The 21,645-nt window shown below is 35.9% G+C and overlaps 1 protein-coding gene across 7 annotated transcripts in view; it reads left to right on the forward strand.

Annotated features, from left to right (window-relative positions):
• The window catches only part of CEP128 (centrosomal protein 128), a 636,715-nt gene that overhangs the window by 346,540 nt on the left and 268,530 nt on the right, over positions 1–21,645 (forward strand). For all 7 annotated transcript variants that reach the window (XM_063644064.1, XM_063644067.1, XM_055288555.2 and 4 more), the window contains 2 exons: positions 1,038–1,688; positions 8,551–8,715. In XM_063644064.1, coding sequence (XP_063500134.1) covers positions 1,038–1,688; positions 8,551–8,715 — 816 coding nt within the window. The remainder of the gene's footprint in view (positions 1–1,037; positions 1,689–8,550; positions 8,716–21,645) is intronic.

Consider the following 21,645-nt stretch of genomic DNA (forward strand, 5'->3'; position numbering starts at 1 on the left):
TTTGTCCTCTTTCTTTCAGTTAAAACTGAGCGGGATAGGGGAAACTTTTTTTTGGAGTGATTGACTCATTAAATTTTTGTCAGAAATTGTTTTACACTGAAGTATAAAATGTGAAGTGTAGAAATGTCTTGCAAATATTTGCATTTAACTCATTATTTGTAATTCTGAAATGAGTCTTAATTGGTTCCTTTTTTTCCCACCTGTTTCAAGACATGGTGTGGGCATCAGTAAGTAGGCACGGAGATTATCTTTGGTGCCAGTGTTGTATAGAAAACAATCTTGGTTCCCTTGGCTGCCCACTATTTTATTTGCAATGATTAGATGGTGAGATTAGAGGCCAGAAGAGTTAACCCTTGACCTCTGTCCTTCAATGTAAATCGTAGAGAGGCTGGCATAGAATGATGGACTTCTAGGCCTTTGACTTTTCACTTGAGCCCTTTCCCAACCTTTCCTGACTTAATCTCATTTCTGTCTTTGTGGACTTCAAGGCTCCTAGTTGCATATTGGTGACTTTTTGTCACCATTGATATTTTAAAAATAATGGCTGAATGTACTGTAAACTTTCTTACATTGGATCTGCATGCTTCCCTATATTATTTTCCATCTCTGTTTTGGGGTTTCTCCTTTTTAAAAGTGTGTCATTGGAATGTACATCATTATTATTTTAGGTAATATGGTATTATTTCAACCTCTAGTAAGTTTTCTTTATAATGGGAGTCTCTGATTTCCCCATTTGTTTGCTCAATTTTATCTTATATTTAAATAATTATTTGTGACCATGGATTGAAATAAGTTTTGGTGAGGAAAATTCAAAATACATATTTCAGTGTGTTGCTATTTCAGGACAATTATATATCCCCCCCACCCTTTCTGGCCTGAAAGGATTTTTATTACAAAATGGAAAAAATACAAAAATTATTTGATGAATTTTTTTTCTCCTCGTGGGTTAAACGTTATTTTGCTGACTGGCAGAGTCTGTGGTGAATTTTACAGTAACTTTTATTTTTTTCTTTTGCTTCATGTTCTTAACCTGATAGATTTTAAAAGAAAAGGATGAATTGAAAACCCAGCTGTACGCAGCATTACAACAAATAGAGAATCTTCGAAAGGAATTGAATGATGTCCTAACAAAGCGTGCCCTTCAGGAGGAGGAGCTTCACTCCAAGGAGGAGAAATTATGTGATATTAAGTCTCAGCAAGCTGACCTTGAATTGGAAGTTAAGAATTCCCTGGATACCATCCACAGACTGGAAAGCGAATTGAAAAAGCAGAGTAAGATCCAAAGCCAGATGAAAGTTGAGAAAGCTCACTTGGAGGAAGAAATTGCAGAGCTCAAGAAGAGCGAGGCCCAGGACAAAGCTAAACTTCTTGAGATGCAAGAGTCCATCAAGGACCTGAGTGCCATCCGAGCAGATCTTGCTAATAAATTGGCCGAGGAAGAGAGAGCCAAGAAAGCAGTGCTTAAGGACCTTTCTGACCTCACTGCACAGGCAAAATCCAGGGATGAAGAAACAGCTACAATCATCACACAGTTAAAGCTGGAACGAGATGTGCACCAGAGGGAGCTGAAAGATCTCACATCATCATTGCAGAGTGTGAAAACAAAACATGAACAGAATATCCAAGAGCTTATGAAGCACTTTAAGAAAGAAAAGAATGAGGCTGAGAATCATATCAGGACTCTGAAGGTAACTCTGCTGAATTATCCTGATGATACTGAAGGAATTTTTCTGGTGGCTCATGAAGTTAATAAAGCGTAAACTTTTAGAGATCATTCTGTATTCCCAAGCACTGAAGGGAAGATAAAACCAACAATAAAGAGGCTTATTCATGCCTGTTTGGCCAGGTTGAAATGAGTTATAACAGCCACCTGGGAGCACCTATTTCAGAGCATTGAAGCCCTTTATAAAGAACGTTTAGCTGTTTGGGGAGTTCAGGAAAGGCAGAGGTGGCAGTAAGTTGTGGACCTGAAACGTGCCCTCATTCAACATTTATGACCTCCTAAAATATAAAAGGCAAAGACTTATCAAGGCCAGAGAAGCTATAACCACAGTCCTTATTAGTATGGTAACTAAAGTGGATCAGCTTATGGGCTGTGTAAACCCAAGGCTTTCGAGATTTACTCCTTCTTTTCCAAATCAAAGCTGCCTGGGTAAATGCCTAATTGGGATCTTGCATTTGAGGAAATGTTTCTAAGGTCTAATGTTATTAGCATTATCACCATGCAGGGCAATCATATTATAACATGATTGTCAGGAGTGTGATAAATCTGTTCCTCTTCCCGTCTTTTTTTTTTTTTCCATAACACTTATCATATGATATAGATTCCATGTTATTTATTTTTTAATCTTCCTTTATTGAAATGAAGACTCTCTGAGGATAGGGATTTTGGTCTGTTCTGCTTCTAGCTATATCCCCAGTGTCTACAACAGTTTTTTAGAACATTGTAAATATGTATTGAATAGGTGAATGAATGAATGGATAAATCTTCGAAGGTTAATTATTATAATGTTTTTCAAAAGTCTTTGAAATGCAACTACTGCTTTCAAAATGCTTATGATGCAGGATGAAATGATATTGAAATAGCTGACATCTGTAAAATGATATAGCTGATCTATGAGTTCTTCCCCAGTCCTAGATAGCCTTCTGGCATTAGTGGATTTGAGGTCTTCAGTTGGGGTTGGCGGGTGAGAATGGAGGCTAAAATAGGTAAAAGACCCTTACTGTATTTCACTGAACCTAAGACACCTTATAAGATGCATCATTGCTGTTATTACTACATGCATATGCTCCTAAGAAATAAAAATTCTGCCTCTTGCCTATGAAACCATGATATGCTATCAAGTGTAAGAACTCCCAGGTCAGAGATGGTCAAATGCGGAAGATACACATTTTAATGTTGATGAACTATGGAATAGTAATCTTTTAGAGTTGATGAATATATAAACAATAGTAGTATCAGGGATATGGAGAAGAAGAGCTGATCTTATAGAAAATAAAATATATATTACAAGTTGATTGATTGGCTGTGACAATAACAATACTACCAGCAAACAGTTTTTCAACATTTTGTGCTGGTCACTGCTCTAAGAACTTTACAAGTGTTAATCATTTAATACTCACCTCACCCTGCAGATTGTGTGGTATTATTTTCTCCCTGATGAGGAAATTGGGATACAGAAGGTTAAGTAATTTGCCCACGGTCTTACAGCAGGAGAGTGGTAGGGAAAGGATTTGAACTCAGGTAATTAACTGTGTTCTTAACTGCTTTGCTAGTCTGGAAAAAAGTTTAGACTCAAGGACAGGTAGGTAATGACTTTGGGGGATTAGGTGGATAATGATGCTATTGCCAACATAGAGAATACAGACAGAATAGAAGATTTGAAGAGAACAGTGGTAAATCTAGTTTGTTTTTGTTTTTGTTGTTGTTGTTTTGTAGCATATTGTGTTAGGAGGAGGGACTTTAAGCTTAACCAAGAAAGTCTAGGTGGAACAGATTAGTATATAATTAGTACATAATAATTAATAGGGTCAAGAGTTGAGGGAGAAATTGAGATAAGAGTGAAATATTTCGGAGCCAGTTAACTCTTGGGTGGTAGTTGATATCATGGGACTTGGATGAGATTGTGCAGGGAATAAAAAGCGGATGAGACTCTCAAACACTAATGTTTTAAGGAAGGAATTTACTAAAAGGGCCTAGCAAATAAAAATAAAAGGCCATATGACAGATAGGAGGAGAATCAGAAGAGAATGATGTCTTGGAAACCCAGGTAAGACATTTTAAGAAAGTTATAATCAAGAGTGATAAATGTGACAGGCAAGCTGAAAGAAGAAGTATAAAAAGCCTTCATTCCATTCAACAGATGTTGATGGAGAAAGTACATGAGAAGATGTGAGGGGATTTGATAAAAAATAAGAGTATATAGCATTTAACAGGAGACAAGACATCCTTCCTCTGAAGGATTAGGAGGAAACCAGTAAGACTGGGGAAGTTGGTAGGGATGATCTGGGGAAACTGATGTGAATCTTGACTGATAGCCTTTCTTCTCTCTGAAGTAGAATAGGACAGTAGTGCAGCAAGAAATTAGGAGCAGTGAAGATGAAAACTGGTATGAAGACTGGTACAAACTGAACGAGACTAGTCTAGGAGCATGTAAAGTACTTCCACGTGGCTAACATTGAAGAACAAAGATTGTGGGCAAAGGAATGAGAAAGCTGAATGATAAAAATCTGCAGTCAGAGGTTGCTGATTTCGTCAGGAAGTGCAATATAAGAATTTTCGGAGTTAAGGTCTAAGGTGTGGTCATGCAGTGGTTGCTATTGTGTGATGTTGGTGAAGGTAGTTGGGAAAGAACAGCTCAAATAACTTTGAAGTTATCTTGTGGGATGGACACTTGGCTATTTAAGATATTATTGTGAAGGCATTAATTGGTCACATGCCAAAAACCACAGTGAAGAGGGTGACTGGTCAGTCAGATGTTGCCAGCAAGGTAGAGGGGGTTGATGAGAAATAGTGTGATGTGAAAGGAAGGCAGGGTTTCTACCTGAGGACAAGCATGTAATGATTTGTTAGGAGAAACTGGCATGGCATAGAGAAATGGTTTAAGAAGCTTGCAGTTTTCTTGAGAGTGTTGTTGAAACTAGAACCTTCCTTCTCACTAGTACTTATGTCTTATCACCATTATTTAGGTTGTATAATAATCAACACAATGGTCAGGAGTTAGTAATAATTTTTTCAGTTAGAGCACATTCAAGATCATCTCTGTAAGGCCATAATTCTCACATTCAGATATGCATTCTTCAGTGAGAAATAGTAATTGCATTTGCTCTTGGATACATTGGCATATGGACAATATATCATATGTCATACTAGAAAACAGAATGCAGACTGCTAACTCGCAACCTAGCCATACTTCTAAGTAACTTCCCTACTTCCCTCTAGTTCCTTTCTCTACCTGCAACACCTCCCGTTAGCCCCCCAGATACTCTCTGATTTCCTTTCCCAAAATATGTATCTGAGTGTGTTACTTTCTACTGAAAAACCTTCGTTATTTACTGTCTCTGTAATAAAATCTCTACTCCAGCCCAGCCCCTTTGAAATGATTCTACCTTACTCATGTATATTCATTACCTTTTTTTTTTGTTTGTTTTTGAGATGGAGTCTTGCTCTGTCACCAGGCTGGAGTGCAGTGGCACAGTCTCAGCTCACTGCAGCTTCCACTGCCCAGGTTCAAGCGATTCTCCTACCTCAGCCTCCTGAGTAGCTGGGACTACAGGTGTGCACCACCACGCCCAGCTGATTTTTGTATTTTTAGTAGAGATGGGGTTTCACAATGTTGGCCAGGATGGTTTCGATCTCTTGACTTCACGATCTCCCCGCCTCGGCCTCCCAAAGTGCTGGGATTACAGGCATGAGCCACTGTGCCTGGCCCATTCATTACCTTTTATGCTCTCCAGCGTTCCTCATACAGATATAGATTACTGTGCATACTTTTGACTGCTCATTCTCTATCTGAATTGGCCTCCTAGTCTGCAGGAAGAAGAATTCTGCCAAATCCTTTAAGGCCCAGTTTTTTACTTCTTTTATGGATCCACTGAAGTTGGAATAAATCTCACCTGAGGTGGGGCTAATCTCTTGGTCTTCTGTGTTTCCATAGGTCTTTATTGGTGCCCCAGGTACAGCACATTTAGGCTGCCTTGTATTTTGGTTTGTTGCATGTTCGTAAGTCTCTAGAGGGACAGGCATTAGATCTAAGCCGTTTTGTATCCTCTTATGATGTCTAGCATAATGTTCCAGACATACAGAAGATACTCAGTGGATATAAGTTGAAATGTTGAAAAAGCTAGGAATCAGAGCATTTGCTCCTGACTTGCTCTATGATCTGCTTGGTTTGGATTTCTCCATGTAATGTGGGAAAATTGATTTCCTCATTTTTTTTGAGGAAGTGCTTTGAGTTCATTTGTTGTGAGATGATAACAAAGCTTTAGTAAATTCCCTATGTGTAAAGAATTTAGAGTTTATAAATATTCTGTGGATCTTCTGAAACCTTTGGCCTTTTTTTTTAATTTGAAAGATTGAGATCTGGGAGGCGTGTTGAAGCTATTCCCTCATGTGGTATTGAACTTACTCTAGAGTTGGAAGAATGGCCAGAGATTGTGTGAGCCCAGCAGTTTCCTTTGAAACCAAACAATTTACCCTTAAGGAACAATCCACCACTTCATGCTATTTTATTAATATATCCATACTTTTTACTTATTTATATTAATTAAAATGAGTTGATAGCAAAGGCCATCACAGGAGATGTAATATACTGAATTATGCACACAATGGAGTTTTAGACAAGTAGCTCTATAAATGTTGTATTTCTGTGTCTTTCAGCTTCATTTTAACTTACTACATTTTTGAGTCTAATAAGCTCTGATAAGCCATCCATATTTTTTCTTTGTACAAATTAGTTCTATTTTTTTCTCCATCTAGAATCACCCCTCTCATACCTATTTTTAAATTTAAATTTAAAATGTCTTAATGACGTGCTGTATCTGCTATTAATATTTTCAGGATATTGGTCTATTACCTCATTGCAATTTCAACAAAATTATTTTGTAGATCCTTTTTTTGGATTCAGAAGATGCAGGATTGGAGTTCTGTGTTTTTGCCATTTGCTGACCATTTGATCTTGTCAAGTTATTTCACCTTTTTATGCCTCACTGTTAAAACAGGAATAATGTCCTTCTGTATCACTGGGTTGTTGTGCACAAACATCACTTTGCAAATTCTGAAATGAAATATAAATGTAATAAAAACCACAACAATAAGTAAGTTGTTAGTCAAGCTTCAGCATTGGTGTGCTGATAAATATGCGAAAACAAGCTTCCGGTGGGTGGAAAACCCTTGATTTATAGCATTTGCCAAGTTTGGTGGTTCTGAATACCTCTTTCTTGGCTGATTTCAAGCTACCAAATGAGACATCATTGGAGAGGGGTGAAGTTGGGAAGAGAAGAGCCCAGTTGGCTTTTGACAGTTTCTATGAGCTGGCTGTGGCATACTGCAGACCTTAGGGGGAATTCTTTATATTTACCTATGCTTTTGTTAGGACATAAAGAAAAGTAAAAGCATTCTACTGAAACTTAAAATTATAATTGAACAATTTTCCTGATGAGCGATTTTATTTTGTAAATTTATTTTGGGCTGTGAATATAGGATTGCTCATAAAAAATCAATTTCTTTGTTAATTTAATGTGGCATCAGCTCTTAGGTAAATTTTTTGGGGTAAATAAATAAAGATTTTGTCTAAAACTCACAAAACTTATTTCTTTCAGGAAACTGTTTCCATTGATTGTGTTCCTATATACCTAATTAAACTCATATAGTAAACTTATAAAAGTAAAAGAAACATATATTTTAGGCATTAAAACATATATTTTAAACAGATTAGATGTGATTGCTTACAGACTGTCAGCAACTGGTAGGTGTGTTTTGTTAGCATTTCTAGTTGCACCCAATTGGTTTTTAAAACTTAATGATATTGTACCTTTTTGGGAGGCAGTGTGGTGTAGTTGAAAGCAGGGACATTAGAAAGAATTCCTGGGTTCAAATCCTGACTGCATTTACTCACTGTGTATCTTTGGGCAAGTGATTAGCTTGCTTTTCTTTCTCATTATTATTGGAATAAGGACAATAATAATACCTTATTTCATTCTCACAGGTTGTTGTGAGGATGAAATGAGGAAAAACTGTACACAGAAAGGTCTTAGAGCAGTGTCCAGCAGGTAGTATTTACATTATTGTTATTTTAAAATTCTTTAAGTTCACATACCTGACAAATCTTTACTGAATTTCCTATACAGAATAGACTATTCCCAAAGTTTAGTTTTTGAAAGCTGATTCTGGTTATACCCTAAATAAAGATCAATAAATAGATATTGTACTACACTACTGATGTTGAAAAAATAACTGGTCAACTTTTTCATATTAAGTTTGTAGTTTCTTGGTTGTTATGCTTCATAATTTTTTTTAGCCCTGTAAGAGTAGTATTGATAATGACTTACATAAAAGGTACACAATTATTTCATGGAAACCAGGAGTGAAGTTGAACAGGAATGTTAAGCCCCATCTATAGACGAGGGAACTTATCAGTAACATCTCATAGTATTTGCCTTTTGAGACACTTCTCTAATAATTCCTTCCCCTCTTAGCAGAGCTGGTGTCTCTTTTTTGGATTTCCAAAATATCCAGCTTACACCTTTAATAAGCACTTCTCATTCAGTGTTGTCAAATAGATTGTTGCATCTGACTCTCTTACTATTCACATCTGTTATCTTTAGCATCTAGTCCAGTATCTACCACTTTGTAAATGCTTGGTAAATACTGATGAGCGATTGAATAAATGCAAAGAACATTTCCTTTATGTTTATTTTAATATTTGTATATGAATGCTTTGAACGAGCTGAAATCTTGCAGTGTTTTTCCACTGATAAAATGTGTAATGTGTTTGGTGTATTTTGGCTATGGCTAGTGGACTTTCTCTTTTTTCCTTCTCTTTTTCTCAGGCTGAAAGTTTAGAAGAGAAGAATATGGCTAAAGTTCATCGTGGTCAGCTGGAGAAGTTGAAATCACAGTGTGACAGGCTGACAGAGGAATTAACCCAGAATGAAAACGAGAACAAAAAACTGAAGCTAAAATATCAATATTTGAAGGATCAACTAGAAGAAAGGGTAAAAATATGAGTGAATTCTAATTTCAAATTCTAATTTCAATTTTAATTTCCTCTAGAACATATTTCATATATTAATAAATGATAATTGTAGTCTTTCACAGGAAAGTTGTATTGGTGCCCCCCAAAAAAGACAGTTTTTTAGAATGCTGTGATTTTTATTCTTTCAACCACCCATTCAGCTTCTAATACATTTGAAGTGTAAAAATTTGATTTTAAATTTTTTCTGTGTCTTAAAATAGAAATTTAGAAATGAAGTAGAAAAAAAAGGAATGATGGTTTATTGAGGATTTACTATAAGTCAGATATTTATGCCAACTGATTTACCTATGTCTACCCATCATTTAATTCTTACAACTCTTTGGGTTAGTGTCTTAGTCTGTTTGAGCTGCTGTAACAGAATGCTATAGACTGGATAGAATAAAAACAACAGAAATTTATTTCTCATGGTTCTGGAGGCTGGGAAGTCCAAGATCAAGGTGCTGGCAGAATCAGTGTCTGGTGAGGGCATGCTTTCTGGTTCACAGATGCTTCTTCTTGCTGTGTCTTCACATAACAGAAGTGGAGAGAGAGCCCTCTGGGGTCTGTTTTATAAGGGCATTAATCCTATTCATAAGGGTTCTACCCTTATGACCTGATCACCTCCCAAATCACCTCCCACCCTCAAATATCATCACATTGGAGATTCGGTTTCAACTATGAATTTTGGGGTACACACATTCAGTCTGTAGCAATGAGGTTTTATTGCTCCCTTTTGGTCTGTGACAAAACTGAGGTTCAAATTATCTAATGGTTAAGTGTTCACTTATGTGGTAGGCACTGTAACTATTAATTCTCATAGTAAGAAGGTTGTAACTTTGGTACATCCCCGCCAGGCTCACTGTTTTCCTTTGAGTAGATGTGTAAAATTATTGAGTGACTTCATATATCATGTGTTGGATAGAATAATAAATATTTTTAGAAGTCACTACTTTTGAGGTTCTCTTGTGGCAAAAAGTCAGCTAAGAATAGACAACAGAATATTTAAATTTGTTTTCTCTTTCACCCATTTCCTAAAAGGGTTTGAAATTGAAGATAACAGAAGTCAAATGTAAAAAATGACCATCAAAGTATGGTTAATAGGATGAGACAGTATATACATGGGCCTAATAAATGCACATATGTGCATGATTAGGGTTACTAAAATCTATGATGAAAGGAATTAGCACTGGGTGGGTTGTCATAAAACTACTCATAAACTTCTAGGAAGAAACTTTCTTAGTGCTTTGCTTACATTTCCGCTTTTTGTTGTGTATAAAATGTTGCTACTATTTATATATAATTAATATATATTAATATGTAGAGTAGTAAAAAATTACATATAAATATAAAATTAAATATATATATCAATTCTCTAGTAATTGGTAAAGTCAAGGAAATAAAATGTAAGTTAGGAGTTTATGATTAAATGTGCTTGTGTTGCTAAATTTAGGTCTACAGTCTTGAAAACAGCTGTCATTTAGTTCTGTGTCGTGCTTTGTTTTGGGTCTAATGTTCACATGTATTTAATGTATCTATTGGCAGGTTGTAGTTCTAGTGATAATGCTAAATTTTTCAACTTTTTCGTAATAAAATTCTAATTTATGAAATTATGAAGTTAGCCAGAAGATTGCATTAATGTGTTTTACATTTCCATAGCTGCATTTAAGAAATAGTGGTTAAAAATTTGACATGTTGAAAATGTCAGCTGGGCATGGTAGCCCATGCCTTTAATCCCAGCACTTTGAGAGGCTGAGGTGGGCGGATCACTTGAGGTTAGAAGTACGAGACCAGCCTGGCCAACGTGGTGAAGCCCTGTCTCTGCTAAAAATACAAAAATTAGCCAGGTGCGGTGGCGAGCACCTGTAATCCCAGCTATTCAGGTGGCTGAGGCAGGAGAATCACTTGAACCCCGGGGGGCGGAGGTTGCAGTGAGCCGAGATCGCGCCACTGCACTCCAGCCTGGGCAACAGAGTGAGACTCCATCTCAAAAAAAATAAGAAAATAAAAAAATAAATGCATGCTGCTTCACAGATTCTGTTTATGATATTTCAGATGCATGTGTTATTACACATTCATATAAGTGGAGCATTCACTTTAGAACAGAGCTTGAAGAATTAATGATTTTATTTTAATATTGCTATGTATTGAGCATCTGCTATCTGGCAGGCATTGTGCTGGATGTTGAGGATAGGACAGAGATAAGATACAGGTTTGTTGTTGGCTAACACATAGTGGGATTTTTAAAAACAAAATCTCTTTCAGTTTTTAAAACTATGTAGTCAAGTCCTGATAATGGGTGCTAATGCAGAGAAAAGATGGTCTCTGTATCCTAAAATGGCATGTAATCTTAAAGATACACACACAAACATGCTTACATATATGTAGTTTATATGCTTTCTAATCTTTTTTTTTTTTTTTTTTTGAGACGGAGTCTCGCTCTGTCGCCCAGGCTGGAGTGCAGTGGCGCAATCTCGGCTCACTGCAAGCTCCGCCTCCCGGGTTCACGCCATTCTCCTGCCTCAGCCTCTCTGAGTAGCTGGGACTACAGGCGCCCGCCACCACGCCCGGCTAATTTTTTGTATTTTTAGTAGAGACGGGGTTTCACCGTGGTCTCGATCTCCTGACCTCGTGATCCACCCGCCTCGGCCTCCCAAAGTGCTGGGATTACAAGCGTGAGCCACCGCGCCCAGCCTCTAATCTTTAATATTTAGTTTTCATATACATGATTGCTATGTACTTTAGGTTAATTTAGCTGTTCGTGTTGATCCATTTATAGTTAGCTATGAATCAAAATTTTGTTGGATTGAGCCAACTACAGATACGGACTTTCTCTTTGAGAGATAGTATAGCAATAATGATTATGGGTAAAACTTTGAATTCTTTTCTATGTGGCTTTAGGCAAGTTATTTAAAACTCAAAGCCTCAGTTTTATCATCCTTTAAATGGGCATAGTAATACCTTTATTAGGATTAGGTGTGAAAATGTATGTAAAGTGCTTGGCATGATATCTGGTATCTAATAAGATATCATTTAATGGTAGCTGCCATTATTTTGTTATTGTTATGTTTCCAAATATATGCTGACTACTGGTTCAACCAAGCAGTCAACCAGTTGGCCTATATGAAATGACTGCCTGTAGGGTCAGCCTAATGATGTATTAGTAATAAAAATAATGTGCCTATGATTTACCTAATTGTAAAGCCACATAACTTAGCTGATTAGAAGTTTAGAACCAGACTACATTGAATCATTTGAAACAGAGGAGGCACACATGTGAAAAGAGCTGGCCGGTTCATCAGCAAGTGATATTGAAGGCACATGTGTTAAGCAAACCAAACAGGTGGCACTTTTATAATTATGCTTGAAATTTGAGGAGACGAACTACACCTTGGTCATATTTCCATCTCCAAGACCAGACACAGAGCCTGACACATAGTAGGTAATTTATAAGTAAATTATGGACAAAGAGGTAAGTGTTTACACACACACACACACACACACACACACACACACACATATGTATATATGTAAAGAAATATGAATACACATACACACATGTATAAGGTGGCCAGTCTGGGGCAGATAAAAGCAAGAAAATGAAATAAAAATATGTTTTCAATGAAGGAAAACCCAGTGACTAGTAGCCTGAAGATTACAATGTAAGCAATGCAATGAATTTGATAAATGAGGCCTTTGGGTTGAAGGGACAGCTCTACTACAATCAAAAGGGGTGGGCGCTTTCTAATTTGCTTAACAAAGTGGTATTTTTGCATGCCCATCCTCAACGTCAATGTGTGATGTTACTGAGGCTACCAATACACACAGCCTTTTTTTTAAAGTCTTGCTTTTATTTTGACTGTGTGGTTTTAGATTGTGTTTCTTGTCATGTTATTATTACGTGGTAAGCTAAGAAGTATTAAAACTGCTTCAAAATTCATGTAAATCATTAGCACCAGTGGTAGCATTAATCAGTGGTAGAACACTGCCGTTGCCAAATATCCACAGAATAACTGACTTTAGCATGTTTTCCTCATGTATTCAGTGGTGATATGTGGTATTAAAATGCATTTTTTCCAACATCTGATTTTGCTTTATCAAATGTTATTTTTCAGTTTTACATGACAAAGAGAACAAGTGTTATGCAACGCACAGATTTTTACGTATTCATTTGGTACTTTTATTACTAGCTTCTAACCAAGGCAAAAAAGCTACCCTGAAATATTATGGAAAGAATTTTCTCCCATCCCTAGTATCATTAAAATTTATTGTTCCTTTTGCTTACATTTTACGGTGAAATATTCGATTCTTCTTTTGTTTCAGAAGAATCTTATTGATATTAATCTTTTCATTTTCATGACATTTACCTGTTTATTCTACCAGAAATATATTTTTATTAGTTTCACTGGAATCTGTTAATCAACAAGTGTTAGTGCATAATTCAATCATTTTTGCTCAGCCAGTCAGCATTAAAGTTTACGTAATGAAGGTTTTAAATGCCTGATCTATATGGATCTGCACCTGATGTAATTAAAAAAAATTCATTTGCAAATAGTTATGAGTTTATAAATGACATCAGCTATCTTTGTAAAGTCAGGTAGTTTGATAGTAGATATATTTTAAAAAATTGATTTTAATTTTGAGCATGTTTGTATATTTTTAAAATAGCTGATACTGAAAATCAACATTATTTTGTAAATTATTAGAAAATATAAAATAATTTTATTTTATATTTTATATAAATTAAATGATTTTATATTTTAAATTAAATTATTTTATATAAATTTATCTTTTATATAAATTTATAAAATTATAAATTATAAATTATTCTTTTTATACTACATATGTTTTCTTCATCCTTATGTTTTATAAATGTGGCTGTTTTATCAAAGAATATATACAATATTTTGTGCAGATGTATTTATATACAATGAGAAAAATTTGTAAAGAAAATGATAGCAATATTATGAGATTGTTTTCCTAAGTCTAACACAAACATCATAAAGACATTTGTTTTCCAGTATTAGTGAAGGAATAATTTAATTTTACTGATGATTTTCATTTTATATATACAAGAATCTGAGAAATTATAGGTATATAGAATATCTTGTTCTTGGATATTCTAGGCAGAATTATGAGAACACGCTTCTTGTTACTAGGTACCCAAACCAGGAGGAATTCAGAGATTCCTGCCACCTTCATTTTACTTTTCCCCTTTAATCCACCCATAGTCACCTCCGTACATGGAGTTTCCTCTGTTACAAAAGATGCCGTCTTATGCCTTTAGTTAGCTAGCCTTGACAATGTTGCAAGATTCTTCAGGAGTTTTTCAGTTTTTCTGCCCCTGAAAAATCTACGTATTAGCTTTTGTTTAACAAGCATTGTCTCAGAGTTTATACGGTAGCACTGGACTACTGAGACAAAGCTGGTAATGAGACAAGAGAGTTCCCTGACCCCCCTCGCAGGACGTGCGACAGGGGTGTGGCTTGTCTGTTGGCTGCCATGTGCGCTGAAACCTCTTATGGGAGGGGGAGCACACAGATGGGCAGGTGCAGGAGTTGGGGCAAGTACCTCTGGGATCCAGCCCCACAGTAGCATCCAGACGTAGGTGTCTGTGACTCCTGAGGCCCTAGTAGGCATGTGTCACAGTGCGCTCTTTTAGCCTTGTCATCTGCAGATGGCTTAAGTGTTAAACAACTCAGTGCTTGCTTGGTACCCAGGTCCTGTCAGGCATCCAGGAAGAATCTATTCACGCATGGACTTGAAGGATGAATGGAGGGTTTTATTGAGTGATGGAGGTGACTGTCAGCAGGATGGATGGGGAGCTGGAGGGGGGATGGAGTGGGAAAATGATCTTCCCCTGGAGTTTGGCCATCCAGCAGCCAATCTCCTCTCCAACTGTCCCCATTGTAACTCCTCTTGATGTTCAGACTCTCCGCTCTTTTGTCTATCACCCCATTCTGCTATTCTTCTGCCCTTCTGTTCATCTTCTTTTCTGCTCATGGAGCCAGGGGTTTGGGGTTTATACGGGTACCGGATAGAGGGATGGGTGGGCCAAAAGGCACCTTTTGGGCACAAAAACAGGAATTTTTGTTCTCATTTAGGGCCATGGGTTTCCAGCCTTGAGGGTGCAGCCTTTGCTGGGTAGCTGCCCTCTTCTACCCTGTATTTCCATGTGTACTGTCCATATCAGTAATTCCAAAGAAACATTTGGTATCAGTGTTAAAGTTTATAAGAATTTTAAACAGAAGGTCAGCTTAAACATAATCTTAAACACAAGGTCAGCTCCCAATACTTTGTTTTATAGATGAGGTTCTGGCCCAAAGAGTTAACTAACTTACCTAAGAGCTCCCAGCTATCCTTGGGTAGAAATGGAAATAGGACTCAGGGTTACCAGTCCTATTCTTTCCATTGATCAAAATCCGTAAGAACCATTTCTGGCCAGTGTTAATTGGAGACACTCAGCTATCTCATTTAATACTTCCTTATTTCAATAGCTATGCTAGTTCTCTTTAGAGGACCTTATTTTCTGCTATTAATTCTTTCAGAAGATGAGAAAAACTTCAATGAAATAATTAAGAGATGCTTTAAGATCACAAATTATGAGACATCTAAGGCTATAGCAATTGATAGGAACTTGTGTTGAATAGATCAGGATGCATAGAAATGCATTTTTGTTCCTTCCCATGAAAAGATTTAAGTCATCTATAAATTGACACCTAGTAACATTTTAAAGCTGTCATTATGTTGGATAAAAACACTTGAAATCGTTTTCTTATACAACATATGGATCTTTAAAAAATGGTAATTATAATTCACATTTGCAAGTGTATTTATGGTGCCCATTTCTACAGATGGTAGAAACTGAAGTTGAGAGAATATAGTGACTTGCTCAACATTGCATAGAAACATGGTAGAAACAGGATATGAGCATACAGTCCTTGTATTCTTCTCCTTTATTTATTGCCAGCAAAATGACTCTCTTTTCATTGAACTCTTAGCATTGAATTTAAATTTAGGGTTATAGCATTCAACAAATTACCATATACTCTTTTATTTTTTAGTCTCACAAATTTTGGAATGTGAGTCATCAATGATTTTGTTAGAAAAATCTAATTAAAACCTGATCTTTCCACATAAAAGATATCTGTGAGAGGAAAAAGTGAATCAGTGTTTTTAAACTTTGTGTTTCAGTTCTAATTTAACCATCTGTTTAGGATTGCTATTTTTTGATGATTGGGAAAAATATATATGATTTTCAGATGTCTGTTTTATGAAGTATTCATTACTTTGCAAAGTCACATTGTCACATTTTTGACTAAGAGGTATTTGATGGTAGCAGGCAGAATTTTCTGACTTCAGATTTTTGTAGAGAAATCAGAAAAATAGAAGCAAATGAGCCATTGACTTCTAGCATTTACTTTAATGTTTACACTTTAGGCCATTTTTAGGCAGCTTATGGTCTTTTTTTTGGTGCTACAGATATTTTAAGTTGTGTGAGTAGAATAAAGTAGTCACCACACATTAATTTAGAAGCAAATTTAAACCAGATACTCTAAGTAAACACTAACTAGGATGTTATGAGTAATTTCCTGCTAGATTCTCATCTTCTTAATAAAAACAATAATAAAAATAATAAAATGTTTGAAGGCAAATGATCCATTTTTAGGAGTTTTCATTTAAGTATGTTTAATTGAATCACATGTAGCCATTAAGCCCAGAGTACTCCTTGACTTTTACAGAGAATAGGCTGAAATAACAGAGTGCTTCCCATTTATGAAATGTAATGCCAGATGTTAAGAAAACAGTTTAGAGTGCAAAAATGAAGTGAATATACAATGGGAAGGGAGAGGATGCATTTATATGTGTAGCTGTGGCAAAGAGAAGGGAAAAAAATAAAGGTAGATAGAAGTACTTCTGGTTTCTACTTTCTGAATTAGAACACAGCTATGATGAAGCCATTTTGAAATTACTCAATTGGCAATGACTTTCCTACCAACTATTTACAATCAAAGAGGTTGATTTTAAGTGAATTACAGGAGTAAAGTCAAAGTTTACCAGTTGTACCCACTCCTGACTTGGACTTGATTGAGAGGCCTGCTATTAAATCCTTAACTCACTGAGGGGTTGATAACTGCAAGGGTCTAGAGGAGAAAGCAAACATGTTCTGCACTTTCCATTAAAATCCTTTACTATTAGCTTGATTTCATTTACTTCCACAGTCGTGAGTGATACCCGTAGTGTGGGTATCAGGCTAAATAATGGTGTATACCATTGGTTGAGGTGAAAAAAGCCAATGGAATAGGCAACATGAAAGTTCTGTATCACATCTGTTTCAGTTAAGCAGTCTTAGCTGGCTTTGGTTGACCCTAAAAGGGAACATAGAGTGAATGTCTGGGTTTGTTTTTGTTGAGTTTTTCTTTCATCAGCATTTAAATTGTTTATTGACTCAATTCATTTTGTTGTTTAATGTTGAACAAGCGATAATCAATAAATTTTAGGAAAAACACCTACAAGGTGCTTGTTATATACAGGTTATTTTGTATGGACATTCATTTTTAGGTTTAAAAAATATTCTTTCATAAGAATAAAACTCAGTATTAGTGATAGACTGGATTAAGAAAATGTGGCACATATACACCATGGAATACCATGCAGCCATAAAAAAGGATGAGTTCACGTCCTTTTGTAGGGACATGGATGAAGCTGGAAACCATCATTCTCAGCAAACTATTGCAAGAACAAAAAACCAAACACCGCTTGTTCTTACTCATAGGTGGGAATTGAACAATGGGAACGTCACACACCGGGGCCTGTCGTGGGGTGGGGGGAATAGGGAGGGACAGCATTAGGAGATATACCTAATGTAAATGACGAGTTAATGGGTACAGCACACCAACATGGCACATGTATGCATAGGTAACAAACCTGCACATTGTGCACATGTGCCCTAGAACTTAAAGTATAATTTAAAAAACTCAGAATAAAATTCAGTATCCTTTAAGAAAAAAAAGGAGAGGAAGAAATCTTGATGGTTATTGAAGACACTGTAACCTTATAAACATTTCTCTCAAGATGAATGATAATTTTTTCTTTTGAAAATTAAACAATGTTCGTTCCAAATGCATAATTTGAAACTCTAGTTGTTTGTTCCCTTGTCCATATTTCATTTCAGAAATAGAAATGCATCAAAATTGGCTGATTTTTAAATTATGGATGTTATTTCTATTTCCAGGCGTTTGTCTTGAGAGAAATATGTAATAAGAATAAAACTTAATGAATGCATAAAGTATCATTTAGATGGTATTTGTTATTTCAACTTTGAATATTAATTTCTAGGAACGTATCCAATACATATCCTAACACGTTTTGATTATGCTGTTAATCGTCTTTGTATTGCTCAATACTTTCCTAGAAAAAGACAATGAAAAGCCTGAGGCAGAATAATTTCTTTAAATGTGGTTAAAAGTTTGAATTAGAATTTCCATTTTTTTGATTCTCGTTTATGGAAACAAACTTTTGTAAGCCTGCCTAAGACCAGGTTATAGATTGGAAAGTCTTTCACACCCAAGTTTTAACCTGCATCAAAGCTTAAAACCAGTGTTTCGATATGCCATCCCGTTTTTCTATTAGCTCCATTGTTTTACTAAGGCTCTTCCATACTCTTAACACGCTATTAATCATAACTTCTTCCCCTCTTTTGGAGGAAATAGTAAGACGCAATCCTCTGCTTATCAGAGGAGAAGGAAGAGAGTGTATCTAACCCACAAAATGGTAGCATTTTTGTTTTAGAAACCAACCTTAGAGTAGAAATCACAGTGTTCCTTTGCTTGTTAAATACATGTAAAGAATCAGCTCATTCTCTCACACATGGACACGTATTTAGTTCATCAGCTGATCTTATTGACTCTACTTTAAAATTGATTCTGCATCTGAATACTTCTTACCACTTCCAGGGCTCTCACTATTGTGATACCGTCTTGTCTTGATAGTTACAATAGCCAGCTACTGACAAGATGATTGTCCTCAATGAATTGGATAATTAACTGTGGCAACAAAAGAGAACTAACTTACTGTAGCACAAGAAGTTATTTGAGTTCAGAGATTAAAATTTTTTCTTGTTTATGATTTTTAAAACGTTGTATTGTTGGTTGTATGCTTGACATATTTAATATGCTAAAAAAATGCTTGTCAATGAGTAGAACATAAAAGCTTATTTATGTTTCAGCAAGATTTATCAAATGACTGCTATGTGAGACAGTCTAGTAGGGGCTGGGATATGTAAATAAAGAAGAATAAGATCTTCACATTAGAGGTACTCACAGTCTGATGAGGAGACAGACTTAGAAGACACACAGAGTAGTGAGTGGCAGAGCAGAAATTTTTTAAAGAGGTTATAGATTGCAAAGCCTTTCATACCTGTTTTGACCTGCATCAAATCATATGGCCAGTGTTTCCATTTGCCATTCCTTTTTTCTATTAACTCTATTGTTTTACTAAGGCTCTCACATGCTCTTAATGAACTATTAATCATAACTTCTTATGGTAGCACAGAGAAGGGGCACCTAATATTCCTGTGCAAGAACTCAGGTAATCTTTCATTGTTCTAACAACCATGTGGGTGAGGAAGGAGGGGTGTGTTACTGGACTTTTATAATGAGTTAGTAATTCACCTTCCTTTTCCTGTATATTCCTGAGAAGAGTTGGTTTCCCAGAGGGCAAATGATATATGTAGGGTAAATCCATGGAGATTTTTCAAACTTATCTGAACCCTTGATTTTAGAGTTATTTTTGCTTTGTCTTGTTTATTTTTTGATATCAGTCTAGATATTTCATATATAGACAAGTTTTGAGTTTAAGGAGCTCTCCATTATGTAAAAATCTAGTTTTAAGAAGTAAGCTTGAAAAAAGTGGTTATGATGTGACCAGCACTCGATGTGTTATTTTTTCTTTTTTGGCCATTTTGTAAGACAGTTGAAACTGCTGTGTGATAATTTTCCAGCTTAAATTATTTCCAAGTTTCCTATAGTATCCATCGCAGATATCTTCTCTTTTAGTTGCCCTTGTAGTTTCTGCCCTGGTTGACATTTTATGTTGTATGCTAACTTCTTTGCAGCTGAGTCAACTGTTGGTATAAGAATGTGAGCCTTCTTTAGAGAGTCAGATAAATGGCTTCCAGACAGATCCAATTTTTGTTCAGGATAGTTTCATAATTTGCCTTGTAATGCTAGTGTCCTGGATTTAAAGCTTAGGCGTAACAGTTATCTTGAGTTATGAAAATATTCTTCCTCAAAACTTTTTAGGGGATTTGTGCATGTCGATAGTTTCAACAAGCGGTATTTCCAGTAACTTTGCTTAAATTGCATTAGTTTTTATTTCAGCCTTTAATATTATTTGATTTCTCTCTTTCTCTACCTTTTATCCTATCTCCCCCTACCCTTTGTTGACGTATGTAAAGATGGCCTTGGGACTGAAATATTGTCACATTTGCTGACTCAAGTTAGTTTTCAGTGAAGGAAAACCATTACCTTTGTAAATGAATGATTTATTTAGTTATGTCAGTGTACTTTATTTAACATTATATTTCTGTTTAAGGTGTTTGATGAACTGTTTTTACTTCATGTAATAGCCGTATTCTAAATAAAGTGACATTTCGGGAACTCTTAAGACATTGAAGGAATCTCATAACCTTTTACCAAAGAGATACTATTTTGGACATGCTCTTGTGTTATTGAAGCTTTTATATTTCTGATAAGATCTGTCTCCTTATAATCTTTAGAGCCTCTGGGAAAGTGAATGCTCTGAGTTGTAAAGAGCATGCTGAAACATAAATCTATAATTACAACAGCATTTCTTATCTTTTGAATTATAGGACAGTTCATCAAACCAGTCAACAGAGTGTGTGTGTGTGTGTGTGTGTTTATCATGAGATTGTCCAGCAGTTTTATTTTACGTTTTCTTTATACTTAAGTGTCAACAATATGATCCTTTCTTGTCCTAAAATAGAAGCTTCATAAAACCTTTCCTGTCTTGATGATGGAACTATACCTTGTTCAGTGTGTGATTAGCACACTTTTGAAAATTGGACTAAAGCAGATTTTATGTGTACACAGGTACTTCTTCAGCGCAGATGGATAGCCCCTTTAAAAGTTTGGGATATTATGCATGTTCAGTGTGCTTTTGATTTTGTGGTCTATTCTGAATATGTCAATATGTCATATATTTTCATTTATAATAAGGCTCATTCAGAATTTAATTTTTGATTTCTCCTTTCTACTTTAGGACATTAGTCCTCACATAACTTGCTGAAAACTTTTCTGAATTTTTCTTTTTTTTATTATTTTTTATTATTATTATACTTTAAGTTTTAGGGTACATGTGCACAATGTGCAGGTTTGTTACATATGTATCCATGTGCCATGTTGGTGTGCTGCACCCATTAACTCGTCATTTAGCATTAGCTATATCTCCTAATGCTGTCCCTCCCCCCTCCCCCTACCCCACAACAGTCCCCGGAGTGTGATGTTCCCTTTCCTGTGTCCATGTGTTCTCATTGTTCAATTCCCACCTATGAGTGAGAACATGCAGTGTTTGGTTTTTTGTCCTTGCGATAGTTCACTGAGAATGATGGTTTCCAGTTTCATCCATGTCCCTACAAAGGACATGAACTCATCATTTTTATGGCTGCATAGTATTCCATGGTGTATATGTGCCACATTTTCTTAATCCAGTCTATCACTGTTGGACGTTTGGGTTGGTTCCAACTCTTTGCTACTGTGAATAGTGCCGCAATAAACATACGTGTGCATGTGTCTTTATAGCAGCATGATTTATTGTCCTTTGGATATATACCCGGTAATGGGATGGCTGGGTCAAATGGTATTTCTAGTTCTAGATCCCTGAGGAATCGCCA

This window comes from Symphalangus syndactylus, chromosome 8 (assembly GCF_028878055.3).
Source record: "Symphalangus syndactylus isolate Jambi chromosome 8, NHGRI_mSymSyn1-v2.1_pri, whole genome shotgun sequence".
Lineage (NCBI taxonomy): Eukaryota > Metazoa > Chordata > Mammalia > Primates > Hylobatidae > Symphalangus > Symphalangus syndactylus.